The following is a 21044-nucleotide window of genomic DNA, read 5'->3' on the forward strand; positions in this document are numbered from 1 at the left end:
TCAAACTGGTTTTCTCTTGCAAATGTTATATTTTTTGATCAAAGCCGATTCAAAAGTTAGGGTTGCATTCTTGAGTTTATTCCATGAGCAGGAAATTTTGAATGATACCACTAACAGTAGGCTAAAAATGTTAGTCTGGAGCCCTAGCAATGTGATGTAAATACCTGAGTAGATTTTGACATGACCAAGTAAATGTTTGTATGCACTGTTAGGGCTTAAATAGCCTTTTCAATGATAGCAGGGTTTTTTGCATTCATTATTCACATATTCCTTTAATTCTGCACTCAAACCTGACTTTATTAGTAGGCCATCTGTTCTGAAGTTTGGCAAATAAAGCAACATTTTAGGAAAGGTTTTTTTCCAGGAGATAGAATGATCTGTTAGAAGGTATTGAGAAAAGACTTTTGGTCCAAAAGTGAGGGATTTAGCTGCCAGACACTCCAGAAAGTCCAAGAAGGGAAAGCGGGGGCGGGGTGGCAGCAGGGAGAAAAGGGAATAGAAACAAGTAGGACAGACAGTAAAAAAGAAAGAGAAAAAAGTTGCCACTGGAAAGTAGCAGAATGTCACATGCCATGAGTAATATCATACCAGCAGGAGTACTTTTCCTATGGATTACCAGTCCTAACAGGAAAATTTATTTCGTTCTTTAAAATGTCAGAAGATTATAGGGAATTCCCTGGCAGTCTAGTGGTTAGGACTCTGTGCTTCCACTGCAAGGGACATGGGTTTGATCCCTGGTAGGGGAACTAAGATCCCAGATGCCATGCAGTGGGGCCAAAAAAACAAGATTACACAATATTCTTTAAACGTGAGTGTGAAAAACAACTTATTAAATCTTTGGATTAGATAGTTCTCTTTTCCAAAGAAAATGTGTCATTCAGAGAAACAGTGTAGTGAAAATTGGCCACATAAAGATCATTCCTACTAAGAGATAAGGAAGCAACTATTTGATTTCAGACAAAAGTATTAAATAGTTTACAGTGGGTTAACACACACCTTGCCTCCTCCACCTGGAAAAATGAATGAGTAGGTATATAAATAAATGAACAAATGTCTCAATAGCTACTAAATAGCTTATACTTCACTAAGGAACAAAACAGTTCACAAAATGAGAATGGATGTTTTTTAACTACTAGAATAAATGAGTAATAACTTGGTCCAGCTTCTCTCCATGATGGAGGTCCTTGGTTCTCCAAACAAGGAGAAAAGAGCCTTCCTCTAGCCTCTGTTTCACTTTGTTGAGTAGTAAAGGGAGAATAAACCAGTTCACTTCAGTGAGACTGAACTCCAGGCTACCCAGGCTCACATTTTGTGTACGTGATATTGAGAGCAGAAGCCTGGCAGGAGGGGCTCTTCTGCACAAGGGCACACTGTACGTACCTCGTCTGGAGCTCTGTTCTCTTGTCTCTCTTGGGGATCACGGCTTATGGGCATCCCCACATCAAAAGGCAGAGAAGAGTGTGGATTGGAGAGAATCATTTACAAGACCTGGCTTCTTGTCCTGGCCCTGTCGCTTGCTAGCTGTGAGACTTGGGAAGTCTTATATCTTTTCTGACCTCAATTTCCTGCTCTGTAAATTGGTGATAATAACGCCTACCTTCTCTGCCTACTTCACAGGATAACAGTCAAGAAAGAAAAGTGAAAGTGCTTAGGAAGATGCAAGGCCTTAGAGAAAGTCAAGGGATTCTCTTTATTATTTTGAGAGCCTTGTGCATCTGAGATTCCTTCCTATAGCACACCTTAACATTTCTCTAGCAGTTCAGCCTTTTGGCCAACAAAGTCTTCTGTTCCAGTATTTGGCCGCTAGCCTTTGAACATGATGTGTTCATCCCCCACTGCTTTCTCATCATCTCTTTCAAACTTACCTGTTCTTTAAGGTCTAACTCAAGGCCCACAGTCCCTTGATGAAATCTTCCTCAACACCAACCCACACTCACATTCCTTCTGCTTACAATTTGTTATCCATACCAATCGTTTGGGGCCCTCCTTCTATGCAAGTAAACTTTGGAATTTAGGACTACATCATTTCTATATCTTTTGCTTATAGTTCAGTTTATTTCAACAGGCCTTTCTGAGTAATTACTATGGTACAGGTACTATGCAAAAGGGAAAAAATGATTAAGATTTAGACCTTGTCCTTGAGGAACTGAGTCTTATTGGAAAGAGAAACTTATCAACAAATAATGACAATACAGTACACTATGGGAGAGAAATACACACCAGGTGTGTACAATAAGGAAATGATTAACTCTTTTTAGGAGATTCCATGAAGGCTTTACAGCATTGTCTTAGGAGCAGGGTTCCTAACAAACAATAGGATGATAAACGCTTGTTGAAGGAACAAAGGAACAAATCAATGGTCAGGGACAGCTGAGTATTTTTAAGGATGAATTGGAATTTACCAGGTGTTGGAGGAGAACACAGATAAAGAAAACAATGCATGCAAAGGAATGAGGGGAGGGGGTGTTAAATATCATGGTTTGTTAAGAAACTGCTGTAATTATGAAGGAGGAGTGAAGAGTCTTGAGGTAGGCCAGAGCCAAGATATGCGGGGCCTTGTATACCATGCTAAGAAGCTTAGATAGGAGATGCTTTAACATGATGTTAAAATAAATGGGTGGGAATGGAAAAGCTCGAATTCTGGAGAAGTCCAGAATAAACACAAAATTATAGAAAAGATGGCGGCACTAACATTTTCAGACAGCTTCCAGCTGACTGTCATGTAAGGTCTACCCAGTTATTAAACTCCATCCTGAAACTATTATCTGTGCAATTAAAGCTAAGAAGTCTCTCCTTACATACCTCACTTTCAGTCTGGACAACAGTCCTACCAGGGAGGTAATGACATCCCCTTTCACCATGAGAAAAACTAAGGCTTGGAGCACTTGCTCATAGCAACACAACGAAGCAATGGCAAAGCAAGGATGTGAAGGCAGGTCTACTTAGCTGCCCAGTTCCCACTCTTTTCTGTTGCATCTCCCAACTCAGTTAGGTTTGACTGAGTTTTTCAGCAGATGGTCAAGAATAATAATTGCCAATAAAAAGAATTGTCAATAATAACTATAGTGCCTGAACTAAGATTAAGATAAAACTGAGTTAAGTTCCTAGAAGACCACTATAAATCTGTGTCACATACACAAATTTCTTGAATAAGCAATACAAAATACCTGTTATGTTCTCGCCCACTATGGACACTGAGCTAGAGCTGTGTGAATCATCCATATTATTGTGGCAAAAAAAAAACCTTTGGGACTCTTTGGAGATACTGCCCCACACCCTCAGGATTCTCATTCCAGTCCCACCACCTTTAATTGCCTTCTACGTCACCATATTCCCTCTTCAGGGGAAGACTCTGGCTTCAGAAGCAATCTGGAAGGGTTTGTGAGACGCTCATAGCTTTCCAAGGATCATGACTAAAGGGTGGAAGGAAAACAGGAGTGCTTTTTATGTTCTAAATGATAACGGACACATTTATTTCTCCCAAAGAGCTACCAGATTCAACTTCACCTCTATACCATAGCTTAATTAATTACCTTACTGTGTTTCCAAAGTGGCTGAAGCACACAAGAACCACAGCATTTAGCTAGAAAGTACAGCCTGCCCCACCTCTGACCCTTCTGACCTTTCTTCGTCAGGATCAGCCTCCGCCCCGAGCTCTCTTCACCCGCATCCTTCCCACTCATCCCCAGCCCAGTGACTCCTAACCACCACTCTGTCCCTCTACGATTTTGATGCCATTATCTCCCCGCTTCCATTCAGCTTGACATCATCCAGAATGTGGATCTACGTGCCCTTGATTTCTGGTTTCTTTTTGGCTGCGGAGTGGGGTCCCTCTGAAGGTGCTCACCAGAGCCGTTAGTCTGCTTGTTCTCCCATCTCTCCCCCAGATGTAGCTATCAAGACACGGCTGTTTATCCCATTGTCCAAGGACCAATTCGTGAAATAGGCCTGGCTTACCTCTGGTTTTCCACCGACTGGCACAGGGGTATTTTGAGGTCTGATGGAGGGGTGGAGTCACTGAGAGCCAACCTTGTGCCAGGGTGGTAGAGGTTACCTACCATGACTGGGGAGGGGCTGGGAAATATTCTGCACACCTGCTTCCCTCCTGGTTTCAAGTTACCACCAATTAAAGAAAAATACTAGCATTGCTTATGAGCATCTTGGTTCAAATTAGTTTCCCACAGAAGGGACAGACCCCTGAAAGACTAGAACACTGAATGGATAAATGCTGAGACAGGCAAAGGTCATGGCCATCGACACTTCTCAGGGGAGTGGGGCAGGCAGAATGGAGGTGCCCAGGTAGCTGGAAGCCAGGTGGTGACACTCAGTACTGTGCTGCAGGGTGCAGATGGGTGGAGCTCAGAGGGGTTAGGGGGATGGGTAATGCACATGACTATCCCTAATTCCTAGAAGTATCAAAATGTTATTAATAAATCAGAATAGTTAAAATAGAAAAAACTGAACTTCAGGAATTAATCCCAGGACTAAATTTCTGCTCAGAAAAAAAGAAAAAAGCAGAGAAAGACAAACGTGCATGACTAAGTCACAGGACCAAGATATGTAGGTATATGTATGTATGTGCATGTGTCTATGTATGTAATTTATATGTAATAAAGGCCAAAACATTTAAAAGAACACATCATAGGAAAGGAAGCAAGACTGGAAATGTACACAAACAAGGCTTAAAGTTCAAAAATTATTAGGAGGAAAAGTGCCTGAGAATGAATTTCAATCCCCCCAAAGCCACTGATGCCCTAAGAAACCCAGAGAAAAATTTGAGGCATGAAGATAAAACAGAACATGAAAAGGTGTACATTAATGAGGGTGTAATATTTGAAAGTGGAATTCATTCTAGGAACCAAGAAAACGTTTTCCAAGAATTTCTGGGGAAAAGGTAACATGTTCAGGTTTTTTTTTTTTTTAAGTTAAGAAAAATCACGTTTGAATTCCTAACTAAAGTAGGTCATTCTCAAGAATCCCAGAAATGATGAACTGGAGAATGACATTAATTTATGAGTATCTGGAGCTTTTCTCAGCAGAGGCACCATTGGGGTGGTTGATTTAGTGGCTCAGATGGTTGGTTACATGTGGAATATTTTTTCTTAAAAGCTTTTTTTTTTTTGCTGTGCCACATGGCACGTGGGATCTTAAGTTCCCTCTGCTTTGGAAGCATGGAGTCTTAACTACTGGGCCGCCAGGGAAGTCCCTGGTTACATGTGGAATATGAGGCAGTAGCTTTTGGGAGAAGTGATGGCAGCTAGGGGAAAACCACAAGATTGGAATGGTGGCCCTCAAGCTCTCTCGTTCTAAATTCTGAAAAGATTTCTTAAGCCACCCTGACGCTGGCCCTCGAGCACTCCCCTTGTCGTCAGCGCTTGGGCATGAGGTGGTGGCATTTCCCAGGCTGTGGCAGGATGGCCAGGGCTCAGGCCTTTGATCCACTGAAGAGCCAGGGCATGGTCATCCTCAGGGAAGGAAGCTTCATAGAGATATAGTTATATCTGCCATCACTGTCACTGGCCAAAAAAATTAGACTGTGACTTAGCAGAGAGAAAATGTGCAGCAGAAAAGGAAGAAAAAAAAGCACTTTCAGGATTTTTCTTAAGGAAGAGAACTAATGAGTTTCCGTGAACAACTTGATGAAAATATGAGTAAAGTAACAAAATAGCATCTTTTTTTTTTTTTTCTGTCCACGGCAGCATCTGCCAGAAATAGAATGCACAGTACCCGAGTCATCTTCATCCTAAATTGGCTAGGTTGGGGAATTCCCTGTCGGTCCAGTGGTTAGGACTCCATGCTTCCACTGATATGGGGGCCAGGGTTCAATCCCTGGCTGGGAAAATAAGATCCCGCAAGCTGCTCAGCACGGCCTAATAATAATAATAACGTTGGCTAGGTTGCATACCTCAAGGATTAAAACTCTTCTTGAAGACAGCCTTTGCAAGAGACCTAAGGTGTCAAGAGTCACTAACGTGGGATAGGTCTCGTGTAAACGTCCCGACCATATGGTTGGTAGTTGGCAAACAAGGACAAAAATCCTTGCTATGCACAGCAATGAGTAAGCCAACCCCCACCTTCACGTACAAGTTCTTTTGATAATGGAAAGTACTATATAGTTAGTGGGATATAACACCTGGAATTGAGTGTGGAGAGGTGGGAGCGGGAATAGAAATGAGAAGCAAGGAGGACAAGCAGCTTGGGGTTGGAGGAAGCTCAGAAAGAATAGTAAAGGCGGTCTCACAGTCATAACAAGGTTCACGGGGTCTCAAATGCTGGAGGTCAAGCCAGAGGCTGGGGCAGAAACACCACACTGTGGTCAGAGAAGGTCAGTAGAAAGGACGTTGGAGGGAGCTAGGGAATGGGGTGGGGAAAGAAATGGGTGCCAAAGAGAGATCAGGTGGGGTCAGAAATTGAGGCCAGCATCTGATTCCTGGTTATAACCTGAGCTCTGCAAACACACTAAAAATCCCTTGAGCTTTGGAAAAGCACCATGTAACAAGGTACAATCTAGTTTGAGATAATTCAATTAATAACTATGATACAGAACCAAGATTAGTGGGCAAAATGTTAACAGTTAGTTGGAAGGTTCTTCAATTCTGTTCACACTGGACAAAAGAGAAGCTGCGCGTTGTAGAAGAGACAGCAAAGTCTGAAAACAGAAGTCGTATTTTTGACAGTGTACTAGCTGTATGACCTGAGGAAAAGATTCTTAGATTTTTATGGAGACTTTTATGTGCTATTTATTGTCTTCTCATTTGTAAGAAGATGACAAGAATAATAATAGTAATTGTCTCAAAGAATTGTGAGGGCTAAATAGATAATGTGCATAAAAAAACTTTTGCAAAACTGATCTTTTAACTGTAGTAAAAAGGATTGAGATAAGAACCAAGAAATTAACAATCTTGTGCAGAAAATGCAAATAGTTAGAATAAGAACTACCATTTAGTGAATGCTTGTCGTGTGCTAGGTGCTTTGAAGCAATGCTAGATGCTGTGAAAACATTCTCATTTAATTTTCATCATCCCCTTGTAACGAGTATTATTATTCCAAGTATACAAATGAAGCTCAAAAAGGTTAAGTAAATTGAGTAGTTTCCTCAACTACAAATGATAAAACTCTATTTAATTCCCAGAAATAATAAGAAAATACCTTAAATGGGCAATATCCTTGAATTTCACAAATTAAAAACATTTTATAATGTATTACAAAAATTCTGATGGGTCAAATGCAACAGGCTTGACTAGAGTTAGGGGCAATGAACAGACTTTAAATCTAACCTGTCCCAGTACCTCCAGTGCCATAACTTTGGAAACATTGCCGAAAAAAAATTTTTTTTAATAAATTCCTTTCTTGAGATCTCACTTTACAAGTCAAAAATGCACTCACTGGTTAGTAAACTGAGTCAATTTCTATTGCTTTTTGGCAATCTTTTAAAAATAAATCAATCAAAGCCCGTGTTTACTTACCCAGAGGAGCTGTGTCCAGCTTCTTGCAGTAAAAAGCGATTATCACAGTCGCAAAATACAATCTAGGTCCCTTAATCCAGCCTCTTTTGATCTCAAAAGGTGGTAACATTCAGTTCAGAGCTCACTCATCTGTAAATTGCATCACATTATCTCCGAGTTATTTAAGAAGCAAGCTCTGTTTGGTTTCAGGCATTTTTAACCTGCTAAAGGCAAGAAGGGTTTGCCACATAGTTCCAAAGGTCTTCCACTTACCACAACGGTCAGAGAAAGCACAATGATTGAACCCATCGGGAATCAGTACGTCGTGGCCAGGCCAGTGTATTCCACAAAGGCTTTTGACGAAGAACATAAGAAGAAACACAGACATCATAAGACACTTCTGGATCATCTCAAAACGTGGTTCCGGTAAGATATTTTTTTAAGGTACTGGCATTAGGAGTAAATGAAGCACTTTCTCTGAAATTTTTCAGCTTCCAAGCTCTTCTTTCGGCTATAGCCCACAGTCTCCAAAGTTTTTTTTTTTTTTTCAAACAGATATTTATAATTGGCTACTTATTAAAGATTTAAAATGTTTCTCTTTTCAAATATTTTTCCCCCCTCTCCAGAGTCTTTTTATCTTTGGTTTCCAAACCTCCTACTTCCTGCCAGGGCTAGAAAAGTAGTCTCTGAAATTGAACACCAATCTTGGCTCTCCACACAATCTCTCCATACCAGAGAACTGATAGATGAGGACAGAGGAAAATTCTCCATCAAAGTGTTGTAAAGTCAAGCTGAGGATGACAGATAATTTCTATTGTGGCTAAAGAAAAGCAACATTTTTCTTAAAACAAAAAATCCTTTGGTGGTGGTCAATCCTTTGGGGGCAGTTGATATGGGTAAGGAGGTGAATGTTAGTGAGAAAGTTAGTGAAATGATAATATTATCTTTACCAATTTTCCATGTACAATAGGTACTAAACTTAAAATTGGATATTAATAACTGAACGGTGGCTTTCAATGTTTTCAGCTGTTCTGCACAAAAGGCCAAGAGAATTGCCCTCTCTTTGTTCCCCATAGCATCTTGGTTGCCAGCGTACCGCATAAAGGAATGGCTCCTCAGTGACATTGTTTCTGGAATCAGCACAGGGCTGGTGGCTGTACTGCAAGGTAACTTTTTTGTTTTTTTGAGATATAATTCATGTATCATAAAATTCACCCTTTTTTTTTTTTTTTGGGGGTGGTTCGCGGGCCTCTCACTGTTGTGGCCTCTCCCGTTGCGGAGCACAGGCTGCGGACACGCAGGCTCAGCGGCCATGGCTCACAGGCCCCGCCGCTGCCCGGCATGTGGGATCTGGCCAGACCGGGGCACGAACCCGCGTCCCCTGCATCGGCAGGCGGACTCTCAACCACTGCGCCACCAGGGAAGCCCAAATTCACCCTCTTAATGTGCACAATTCAGTGTTTTTTGTGTATTCACGAGGTTGTGCAACTATCACCACTAACTGCAAGACATTTTCACTACAACCATCCCCCAAAATCTCTTGCAATCACTTCCCATCCCCTCTCCATCCATCCCTCGGCAACAACTTTCTGTCTCAATGGATTTACCTATTCTGAGCATTTCATGCAAACAGAGTCACAGAATATGTCGTCTTTTGTGTCTGGTTTCTTTCACTTAGCATAACGTTTGCAAGTTTCATCCATGATGTACAGGTACTTCATTCCGTTTTATGGATGAATAATATTCTACTGTATAGATATACCACATTTTGTCCATTCATGAGCTGATGGACATTTGGGTTGTTTCCATGCTGTGGCTTTTATGAATAATACTATTATGAACACTTGTACACAAGTTTTTGTGTGAACATGTTTCATTTCTCTTGGGTATATACCTAGGAGTGTAATTGCTGTGTCATATAATAACCCACTAGCAATGGTGAGGGTTCAAATTTCTCCACATCCTTGTGAACCCTTGTTATTGTCTGCCTTTGTTATTTTAGCTATCCTAGTGAGCATGAAATGGACTCTCTTTGTGGTTTTGATTTGCATTCTCCCAATGATTAATGACGTTGAGCATCTTTTCATGTCCTTACTGACCATTTGTACATCTTTGGAGAAATGTCTGTGTAAATCTTTTGCACATTTTAAAATTAGGTTATGTGTCTTTTTATTGTTGAATTGCAAAAGTTAATTATATAATTCTGGATAATAGACCCTTATCCAAGATACGATTTGCAAATCATTTCTCCCTTTCTGTAGGTTGTCATTTCACTTTTTTGATAGTATCCTTTGAAGCACACATTTTTACATTTTGATGGGGCCCTGTTGATCTGTTTTTAATTTGGTTGCTTATGCTATAGGTGTCACTTCTAAGAAACCCATGCCTGATCCAAGGTCACGAAGGTTTACACCTAAGTTTTCTTCTGAGAGTTTTATAGCTTTAGCTCTTACATTTACATCGTTGATACATTTGAGTTAATAAAATAATTTTTAAGGTACAATCTTAAATACTTGAAGAGCCTAATGAAAACTTCTATGATCCCTTTGCATGAAATAAGGACACTGATGCTTGTGTATTTACAGGTTTAGCATTTGCTCTGCTGGTCACCATCCCCCCAAGCTATGGGTTGTATGCAGCCTTTTTCCCAGTCATAATCTACTTTTTCTTGGGCACTTCTAGACACATATCAGTGGGTAAGTGAACTCCTGGGCTAATTGATCCTTACATTGCTTTTCTTTATGAATGCCATTAGCCACGCATTGTATCAATTCCAAATTGTGCAGAATCCAGGAGAGGAGTCATAGTTTCTTGTAAGAATTAGGACTGGGGCTTGGGGAAGTAGACCAGAACTCCAGACAGCAGTCTCTTCATATGCTACATTATGGCTGAAAGACAACTGTGCTATAGGGAGACATAATGACTACAACTCGCCCTCTCTTTTATTAGGTCCATTTCCAGTTCTCAGTATGATGGTGGGAGCAGTAGTTGTGAGATTAACCCCAATAGCCGATACAGCTGATCCGACAGTCACTAATAGCTCAGTGGCTAATGATTCATCACTAGATGATCATAAGGTGATGGTGGCTGCAACGGTCACAATTCTTTCTGGAATCATCCAGGTGAGTACTCTGTCACAGAATCTACACTCCCCAATTTATGTGTCCTGACTGGTACACATCTTTGTGGTTTCTCTCCTTCCTGCCACCCCTCCCGACTCTTCCTGTTAGTTTACATGCCTCCTTCAATAGCCCATTGGAAATAATTTAAGAGTCACCTACCACAGCCAGAAGTGAAAGGGCAGGTCTACTTTGCAAAGATGATTGAACATGGGTCTAGAGAGAAGGAAAAAATAAGAGTGGGGAGGCACATGTGGTGACAGGTGAAATGCTGAATTCAATAATATACCTGGGAATTTATATATTCACTAAACAGAACTCTATGCAATAGAGAAACTGGCAGCTTGGGAACTTTTTTCTTTCTAATTCCTCATTGACTACAGTCTATTTCGAAGGGATGGGCGCTTAGTGCTTTGAATTGTCCATGTCAAAGATTTGGAGAAAGCTGAAAAGGATTATGGAGGGGTTTAAAGCCTCACTCCCAAGCCACACCCCTGTCACCATGCCTGGATTATGAAAATGTCCCTATCCTCAAGATGTTAGATAGTGAAAATGTCAGACTCCTCAAGATGTTGCCTAAGTTTATGGCTAATGATATTATTAGTTAAGACCATTACTTAAAGAAAAAAAGAGTCAATTCAAACCAAGACGTAAGTGGTGGGTCTTCTTGACCAACAATGGGGTCAGTTCAACAATGGAGTCCGAGTGCATCTCTGATCCTAGTGCATTTGCAAACTCACAGCTCAGTTTGCATTCCGGGGTCAGGAGTGGAGAGGTAGGCCAAGCATCTATCCATTTACTTTCTTGCAAAATCCTGAAGCTTTGGGGGAATGAACCACTTTTGCCCTCATTTAAAATCAAGCACTTTTGATGTCATGAGCAGTTACGTATTTCCTAACAAAAATCAAGAAACTTGTTTGAGGGAATCTGAATGGATGTTCGCCCATGCATGCGACAGCAGCTGTAAAGGGTAACTGAAAATTCCCTGGGAAAATTTATGAGGGCTAATGCTAGATAAGATTCTGCTATGAAAGGTTTATGGGTGAGTCTCCTAAAGATACCGCACCTTCAAAAGAGGGAAGAGAAGAAACCTGTTAGTTCTTGGGAGTATACTGGACTGATGTGCTATTTGAACACCATGTAACATTCCACCTTGGGGTGGGGGGTGTTGGGATGGGGGAGGGAAGCAGAGGGTGGTACCTTGCATGGGAGGTTTTCCAGGAGGCAACAACACTTGCTTCTTCAAGACACAGGGGTGGAGGCTGACCTCCACATTTTGCATCATTACAGTAGCTGATCCTTCAGTCTGCCGAGGTGTTCTCTGAATCTACACTAACAAAGGCTCTGCTCTCTCTCTTTGCAGTTGCTCATGGGGGTTCTGCAGCTGGGCTTCGTGGTGATTTATCTGTCCGAATCCTTAATCAGTGGCTTCACCACAGCTGCCGCTGTTCACGTTTTGGTTTCCCAGCTCAAATTTATTCTTCAGCTGACAGTCCCAGCACATGCTGATCCATTTTCAATTTTCAAAGTAAGTATTCCTTTTGCTTAAAAAATATGGAAATACACAAAATTCACTATCATGTTTCCAGGAGAACTTTCCTTTCGTGCCTTTGCTGCAGGACTTACCTATAACTTCCAAGAAATCAACGGGCTGTGAAATGTATTCACAGTAAAAAAAAGTGGCAAGGAGAACAACCCTGAAAATCTACCACAGCTACCATATACCACATCAGCTGATGTGAATAACAGAAATTAACTACCACTTCTCTTAGATTTGAGTCTTCAGTATTTTTAAAAAGAAAAAACATCGATGCCCATTATTAAAAGTTTGTCCCAAGTTTTAAAATCTTTCTCAAAATCTTATTTTGGAAGAAATGTGCTTATTGAGTGGAAGTGCTTCCCTATTTCTAAAAAGCAGGTCTTGTTCTTTTAGAATTGAAGTTCTGCCTCTTATGCATCCCTGTTTATAAAACAAAAGGAAATTGGCCAATATGTAAATAGAACAGTGGTTCTTTCTTCTCTCCTCTAAAGGATGTTCTGTAGAACAGAGAGCATTCTTAGTGCCTCTGAATTTATGTATTTTTGTCCTCATGCTTTGTTCCTTTCTGAGGCTAGCTACAGGTTTGTCTCTTTTATCTTTTCAAAAATCCAGCTTTTAGTTCCATCGATCTTTTCTATTGTCTTTTTAGTCTGTGTTTCATTTCTTTCCACTCTGATCTTTGTTATTTCCTTCCTTTTACTGACTTTGGGCTTGTTAGTGCTTCTGTCAAGACAGTCTTTGGGAATCAGAGACAAACTCCCTCCAAATTGGAACCAGCCCTCTCTCACTCCCATCCAGAGCTATTCCAGAAGTGGAGTCTTTTGGGAACCATTTGGGATCCAGTTTGGACCTGCTTGAGCTGTCTGGATCCCACAGATACGGCACCCAACTGGCTTAGAGAACTGCACAGCTAGCCAGGAAACTAGTTTCCAAAAGTGACAGACAGAGTCAACGAAGAAATATGAGGGGTCTGAACAGTAAAACAAAAAAGGCAGGAATTAAGGGGATACATGCTAAGAAAAACTATCAGAGGTCAAAGGTTATTCCCTGGACAGAGCAGTAGTGTTGATTGTGAAATAAAAAAGACGGCAACGACACCTAAGAGCAGAAGAGACCAGTTATAAAAATGTGAAAAACGTGCAAGAAAATTCAACACTAGACGAAGAGCATCCCTAAACCAGTGTGGTGACGATGCTGTGCTGACTTACCCTTCTCATATCTCCATGCTAGTCTCTACAATTACTCGTGGCTAACACAAGCAGAACAGGGAATTGCTATCAATCTGTCAGTCGTTTCACGTCTATGTTTATTTTTATCTATTTGGAATTAATTAAGTGTTATATCCAAATTACACATTAATGTAGCACTTGGATGTTTTTTACTTTTATACTCTAGGTACTAACTTCCATATTCTCACAAATAGAGAAGACTAATATTGCAGACCTTGTGACATCCTTGGTTATCCTGTTGGTGGTATTTGTGGTTAAAGAAATAAATCAGCGCTACAAAGCCAAACTTCCAGTGCCCATTCCAATTGAACTCATCATGGTAACTGATCGTCCCAAGACTTTCTTTCATAATTCGTTAGTCTTGTGTTTTTATGTCTAAAGCCCTTCACCGTCTGTAGATCAAGAGGCTTTAGTGGGACTGGTGACCTCTCTGCAGTTTCTGGGTATCATATTTAGTATGGTTTTCTCTTTATTCAGAATTTAATAACTTGCTTTGATGACTTGGGGTTTATTCTTTCCATGTAAGACAAGGATGGGGCAGAGAGCAGACCTCTGAGAATCCTAGTGAGAGACCCATTGGAATGGAGCTGTGGTTCTCAGCTTTGGTGGCACATTAGAATTGCCTCGGGACTTTTCAAAAAGTAGCCAAACCTGAGCTGAGATTCTTATTCAATAAGTCAAGGGGTGGCTTTTGGCAATGGTATTTTTTTTTCAAAGCAAGACTCTTAGTTACATCTCCCATTTCTAACTTGGGCAATTTGCAACTTTGCAGACTGTGATCGCAACAGCTGTGTCATATGGCTTTGACTTCAAAAACAGGTTTAACGTGGCCGTGGTTGGGGAGATGGAAAGTGGGTAAGTGTCTCTCTTATTATGGCATCTCCAAGCTCTAATTAGAGAGTAAGCAGTAGTGACGAACGACTTCAAGCTGAAATGCATGAATCCAGCTCAGAACCCTCCCTGTATCTGGCATCCATCATGCACCCAGGAGGAGGGCTCACTACTCTCCTTCTAGGAGGGAGTCACAAAGGACATAGGGTGTGCAGTTCTTAACATCAGAAAGTTTCTCTGTGCGGAAGAACTCACAAACCAGAAGGGGCTCACACGCAAGAAAAGTGAGATAGTGAAAATAGAAAAATAGGCAAAGTAAACTTGCTCCTCTCCTTAAAAGGAACCGAGGGAAACCAGATTTCCTTGGCCATAAATTACTATAAACAATACGTAATGTTTTGTTTGAGGTTACTGGAGCCAAGTTCCAACAGTTCAAAGGAGACACTGAAGGAATACCTGCCACATGCTGCTTGAGCAATCCAGATGGGCACACTCTGTCCTCTCTGAAGATCAAATTCAAGACAAGCCCAGAGCAACTCTTAGCGCTGCAGAGGATGGGAGGCGCAGCTTGTACAAGGAATTTGAAAACGTATTCCATTGCATTTATTGGATTGAGGAGGGAGATCCAGTTTTGTGCTCTTTCCTCTCTCTGCCCTCTGGCCATAGCATCAATTTCTTTCAACTTGCTTACCCCTAGGAAAGGTGGTATTCCTGTAAAAAAACAAAAACAAAAAAACCCTCCCTCCCTCCCCATGCTTAGGAGTATTTGAGAATTATTCCAGGAATCAGCATGTATATGCATTGCATTGTTGACTTAAAACTAACTAAATTCTATTAAAAGCAAATATATAGGGCTTCCCTGGTGGTGCAGTGGTTGAGGGTCTGCCTGCTGATGCAGGGGACATGGGTTCGTGCCCCGGTCCGGGAAGATCCCACATGCCGCGGAGTGGCTGGGCCCGTGAGCCATGGCCGCTGAGCCTGCGTGTCCGGAGCCTGTGCTCTGCAACGGGAGAGGCCACAACAGTGAGAGGCCCGCGTACCGCAAAAAAAAAAAAAAAAGCAAATATATATTTTTAAGCAAAAAATATTTTTATCATCAGATAAAATTGTGTTACCACTTGTAATATTTGGATCACAAATATCACTTTTAACTTAAATGGGAGAAATTAGGCTGAAGCTGAAAGACTATTTCTAGTGTTTCTCTCCACTCTGCAACTTTCAAGTGATTATGCTTTTTTTTTTTTTTTTTTTTTTGCGGTACGTGGGCCTCTCACTGCTGTGGCTTTTCCCGTTGCGGAGCACAGGCTCCGGACGCGCAGGCTCAGCGGCCATGGCTCACGGGCCCAGCCGCTCCGCGGCATGTGGGACCTTCCCGGACCAGGGCACGAACTCTTGTCCCCTGCATCAGCAAGTGGACTCTCAACCACTGCGCCACCAGGGAAGCCCGATTATGCTTTATTTAAACATCTTGGGAGACACAAACTAGATAGATAAGTAGATACAAAATTAAAGAGGATCTTGCCAGAAAGGTTTTGAAATAAAAGGTAAGGACACTGAGTTACAATCTTAGAGACATTACTTAGTAAATATATTTTAAATGTCAATGGACCTCCTTCCATAATGTGTGTGGGTGGGGAAAGGGGTAACTCACATTTGTAGGTCATTACACTCTACAGAGAGGCAGTGTAGCCCAGTAAGCAAACTCATGCTTTCTAGAGGCAGAGTGCCTAGGATTTACTTCAGACTCACTTCCTCATCTTGGGCAAATAAACTCTGTGCCTTAATGTCTTTGGCTGTAAAAATGGGGCTAAAAATAGCATAGGTTATTACATAGGGTTCTTGTAAGGATTAAGTGAGTTAATATGTGTGATGTCCTGAAGTGCCTGGCCTACTGTAAGTGTTCGAACTGCATTACTGCTGTTCCTAATTTAGCACCTAAATTAGGTACTAGGCACTTTACACGCTTTTTTTTTAATTAATTGATTTATTTATTTTATTTTTGGCTGTGTTGGGTTTTGGTGCTGTGCCTGGGCTTTCTCTAGTTGCAGCAAACAGGTGCTACTCTTCTTTGCCGTGTGCGGGCTTCTCATTGCGGTGGCTTCTCTTGTTGCGGAGCATGGGCTTTTAGGCACGCAGGCTCAGTAGTTGTGGCTCGCGGGCTCTAGAGTGTGGGCTTCAGTAGTTGTGGCGCACGGGCTTAGTTGCTCCGCAGCATGTGGGATCTTCTCGGACCAGGGCGCGAACCAGTGTCCCCTGCATTGGCAGGCAGATTCTTAACCACTGTGCCACCAGGGAAGACCCTACATGCTTTTTACAGTCCCATTTTTTCTGAGTGATAATCGAGTGAGCATTTTAGATTTCTGATGATTGCAAATAGAAGATAACTGGAAGGTAACGATTGCTAATTATTGCGAATCTGTTATTAATGAATATGACACCTTAGAAGTGACTTTGTGAAGCTACATACACTGAATGCAAATAACTTGGCTGAAGGAAAGAGATCATTGAAATAGTAAAGGAAACACAAAGGATATATTCAGATTCCAGAGGGACCCTGTAATAGTAGTTTACAGGTACTTTGTACTTTACAGTGTGTCAACAGTAGTTACATTCATTATTTATTTGACCCTCCCACAAAAATTATGAAGAAAAGAGAACAAGTGTTATTATCATCACTTTACAAATGAGGAACCTGGGTAAGTAGCAGAGCCAGGAAATGAATCAAGTTTTCAGACTGTAAATCTCCATCACACCACTCTGCCTATGGTGATTAGAGGCTAGAAAAAAAGAATGATAGCAGGCTTCTGGTTATTTTGGTATAAAATGCAGATTACAATTGTACCACTGGTTTTAGATTATATATAATATTCCAAGCTAACTTTCTGATTTATGAAAGCTGCAGAATATGAAATAATAGTACTTCTTCAAAATTAGAGCTAAAAATCTATTAACATTCACAAAACATGAATAGCAATTTAAAAAGAGTTGAATGGACCCAATTAACTTACCTCCAATAAGTTTTAGGTCAGAAACAGATGTTTATAGGAGCTGAGCATTTTAGTAAATTGATGTTGACTTTGGGATATTTGGACTTTATAATGCAATTAGTAAATATTATTTAACTGCTCTAAGTTCATGAGACACAGGCACAGGAGTATCCTCTGTGACTTGAATGTTTCCCTGACACTATCTCACTTTAAATGGAAACCCGCCCTCTGTCAGGGCCACAGTTGGCTCTAGAAGTTCTGTGGAGTGCGGGGCAGAGTCTAACGCCCACCTGTTTGCTAAGGGTTTTCCATGAAAGGTTATCATTATCAATGAAGGGAAGAATTTCTTGCTTTCCTTCTCTCAGAATTGTGTTTGCTCAAAGAGCCTTCATCCATGGATAGCTATTGGAGGCATAATGGGTGATACCTTGCAACCCAATGTAACAATACAAGTGGGATCTGAGACATTTTGCACAAAGCTTATATTGATCTAAGTGTACACTATAGTGTGGCTATGCTAAAATCACATCAGATTTATCACTATCACTGGACTAGATTTACACTCATATCAAATACAGGCGGCATTGCTTTTCAACAGTAAGATAACAGATTCCAAGGTTTTCAGTGGTGCTAAATTCTTGCTAGTCATACTCCAAAGGCACAACTCAGCCTAGATTGCATTCATTCATTCGCTGACTTGCCCAACAATTACTGACCACCTGATATATGCTGTGAAGGACCATTGTTGGTCCTGGTCATAGAATAATGAACGAGTTACAGTCCCTGCTCTGGGTCTGGATGGAGAGAGGGGCAGGGATGGAAACAGGAGTCATCAAGAACTGGGGAAGCATAGAGAATCTTGCCTAACCCTGACCTTGGGGGTGAGAGAAGACTTTCTGGAGGGAAGGATAGGGATGAGGGGAATGGTTCAGGGAAAGGCAACAGCAAATTAGAAGCTGTCAAGGTGAGAGATGATGGGTGATGAGAAACAAAGAAAGCTTGGTATAGCTGGAGTATAAATTCTGGGAAAATGGTAGTAATTAAGCAAGATGTGGAGGAGGGGTAATTGGGACCTTGCTAAGGAATTTGCACTTTTCCTGAGAACAAATGGATACCGTGGAAGGTTTATAAGCAGGTTGGTGGCATTCTGACTTGTTTAATTTCAATTTCAGGTTTCAGGCCCCTATCGCACCTAATGTGCAGACTTTCCGAGATACCATCGGAGACTGCTTTGGCATTGCCATTGTTGGCTTTGCAGTGGCCTTCTCTGTGGCCAGCGTCTATTCCCTCAAATATGATTATCCCATTGACGGCAATCAGGTAAGTATAAACCGACGCTGGGTCTAATTAGGCAACATTATATACTATTCTGCATGCATAATATCAATGGTGCCGCATCTAAAGAAGATTCTTCCTTGTTCTCCCATCAGGAGTTAATCGCCTTGGGAGTGAGTAACATATTCGGTGGATCGTTCAGAGGATTTGCAGCAAGTACAGCCCTCTCCAGATCAGGGGTCCAGGAGAGTACAGGAGGCAAAACCCAGGTACTGGAGGATCTTTGCTGTGAGGGTCGTCCTAGCTTGAGTCACTGGGGATGCGGATCCGGGGAGGAAAGTTGAGTCTGTGATGAGAATGTTCTCATCTTCACAGGTTGCTGGCCTTCTCTCTGCTGTCATCGTGCTGATTGTCATCCTAGCCATTGGATTTCTGCTGGAGCCTCTGCAAAAGGTAGCACTCCTCTCTCGGACTGACATCTCTCTCCTTTGGGTGATGAATCAAGGACCCTGGTTCTTAAACTGAGGAAGCACAAACTAAACTAGGGAAAATGAGTATCTACAAACTCTCAGGTCCTCTTCTTAGCCAATACTCTATGGGCCAAAACTATTTCTTTTTCTCCTGGCACTATCTTATGAATGTTAGGAATGCAAATATCCAACAGCTCTACCCTTGCAACTCATACTCTGCCTTATCAACTCTCCTCTTCAACCGCTACGTTTGTAGCCCCAGATATAATTAATGTTTACATAGGAAGGCATCCTGGCACTGCAGCTTCGATATGGATTGACTAAAGTGAACATTTTCTTAAAGGTTGAGGTCATCAGGGCCTCTATCGAATTCAGAGAATGGTGCTATCATCCACACAACCTGTTCTTAGGAATACGCCCTGCAGCTCCCAGAGTTTGATTTGACTCCAAGACCAAAGCTGTCAGATTGCTGGATGGGAGCCAACAGCTAGACTTTGACCTTGTACCTTCACCTCATGCTCCTCTCTCCATCTCTCCTGAACTGTAATTTTTGAGGGCGTAGTTTAATGCTTTGTCCACCGTGGCAGCATCCAGGTTACAAAAATAACAGCAGGCCCTAGAAAATACAGGATCCGTAGGAAACCAGATGATGGTCAATACCTTGTTCTTTGTGGTCTTAATTTGACTTTGAGGGAGTACGGGGGCACTGGCTCTAGTCATGTAGATGTACTTCTAAGTGGCTCTGCCGCTTATTACCTGTGTGTTTTGGGCAGATTACTTAACCTCTCTGAACCTCAAGTTGCCCATTTGTAAAACAGGGAGGGAAATAGTCCCCACCTCACAGAATTGTTGCAAAAATTGAATGAAATAATGCATGTGAAATATTTAGCCCAGGGTGCGGCACATGATAAACACTTAATAAATAATAGCCTTTTTTTACATTTTAGTTATTTTTGGCTGCGTTGGGTCTTTGTTGCAGTGCAGGGGCTTTCTCTAGTTGTGGTGAGCAGGGGCTATTCTTTGTTGTGGTGCGTGGGCTTCTCCTTGCATGGGCTTCTTCTTGTGGTGGCTTCTCTTGTTGTGGAGCACGGGATCTAGGCACGTGGGCTTCAGTAGTTGTGGCATACGGGCTCAGTAGTTGTGGCTCGCAGGCTCTAGAGCGCAGGCTCAGTAGTTGTGGCGCACAGGCCTAGTTGCTCCGCGGCATGTGGGATCTTCCCGGTCCAAAGATCGTACCCGTGTTCCCCTCATTGGCAGGCAGATTCCTATCCACTGCGCCACCAGGGAAGTCCCAATGCTAGCCTTTATTGTAAAGATTATTATTGTTGTTATTCTTATTCTACAAACATTCTATTCTACCTCTGACTACAAAGGACATAGAGATGGGACACAGCCCACCAAAGTCTGTTGGTTGTTATCTAGGCCTTTTCCCTTGTTGATTAGTAGCTGGAACATGAGTTTTGTCCAAGGTTTCTGGAGTCCCAGTGCAGTTATCCCGAATGTGGCCAAGCAGTGCACAGTACTCTTTGCTAAAATTATGCGTTCTTCCTATGCTAACCTACTGATTTCCAGAGGAATGGCATAAAATGGGTCAAAAAGTCACCACCAAAGAAATAGTGTGTATAATAATGTATATCTCAATAAAAATAAACGCACACACAGCTCCCCGAAATAGAGAATTCTGCCCTGTGTGCTTCCTCCCATGTGTATCCCTGGGCTCTACCTCACCCACTTCAATTGGGAGAAACTAAAAAAACAATTGCCGTTTAAAATCCTATCTCTTTCGTGAATAAACCACACCAGTGACGCTGTCCAGGATGCTAATCAAAGGCCCTACTTTGTAAAGGAACCATGTGACAATTCCTTCTTAGACCATTGTGTCTGTAATGTTTTTGTTTCATCTGAATAACTGGTCTACTTCTTTTTATCATATAAGGACAAAATAACCCTTCATGATAGCTAAGAATGAACGTCCCTTGAGCGCTTACTAAGCATCAGCTGAGTTCTAAGCATTTTGTTTACAATTAATCCTTTATATCAATTACAGTATGGATACCTGGTTCCTGGTAAAATGATTCCCCTTTTCCTGTCTATGGCTTCTCAGGGCTCTGTAATCTTTGTTTTTTTTAAAAGGCTCTATTGTGTATG

At 41.7% G+C, this 21044-nt stretch overlaps 1 protein-coding gene across 1 annotated transcript in view; it reads left to right on the forward strand.

Annotated features, from left to right (window-relative positions):
• Nucleotides 1-7740: 7740 nt before the first annotated feature.
• Nucleotides 7741-21044, forward strand: part of SLC26A3 (solute carrier family 26 member 3) — a 31896-nt gene continuing 18592 nt past the window's right edge. The window contains exons 1-10 of the mRNA XM_060021229.1: nucleotides 7741-7871; nucleotides 8472-8611; nucleotides 10031-10141; nucleotides 10395-10567; nucleotides 11928-12092; nucleotides 13500-13652; nucleotides 14106-14188; nucleotides 18324-18471; nucleotides 18582-18695; nucleotides 18802-18879. Of these exons, the coding sequence (XP_059877212.1) occupies nucleotides 7741-7871; nucleotides 8472-8611; nucleotides 10031-10141; nucleotides 10395-10567; nucleotides 11928-12092; nucleotides 13500-13652; nucleotides 14106-14188; nucleotides 18324-18471; nucleotides 18582-18695; nucleotides 18802-18879 (1296 nt within the window). The remainder of the gene's footprint in view (nucleotides 7872-8471; nucleotides 8612-10030; nucleotides 10142-10394; nucleotides 10568-11927; nucleotides 12093-13499; nucleotides 13653-14105; nucleotides 14189-18323; nucleotides 18472-18581; nucleotides 18696-18801; nucleotides 18880-21044) is intronic.

The sequence above is a fragment of the Delphinus delphis genome, chromosome 9 (genome assembly GCF_949987515.2).
Source record: "Delphinus delphis chromosome 9, mDelDel1.2, whole genome shotgun sequence".
NCBI lineage: Eukaryota > Metazoa > Chordata > Mammalia > Artiodactyla > Delphinidae > Delphinus > Delphinus delphis.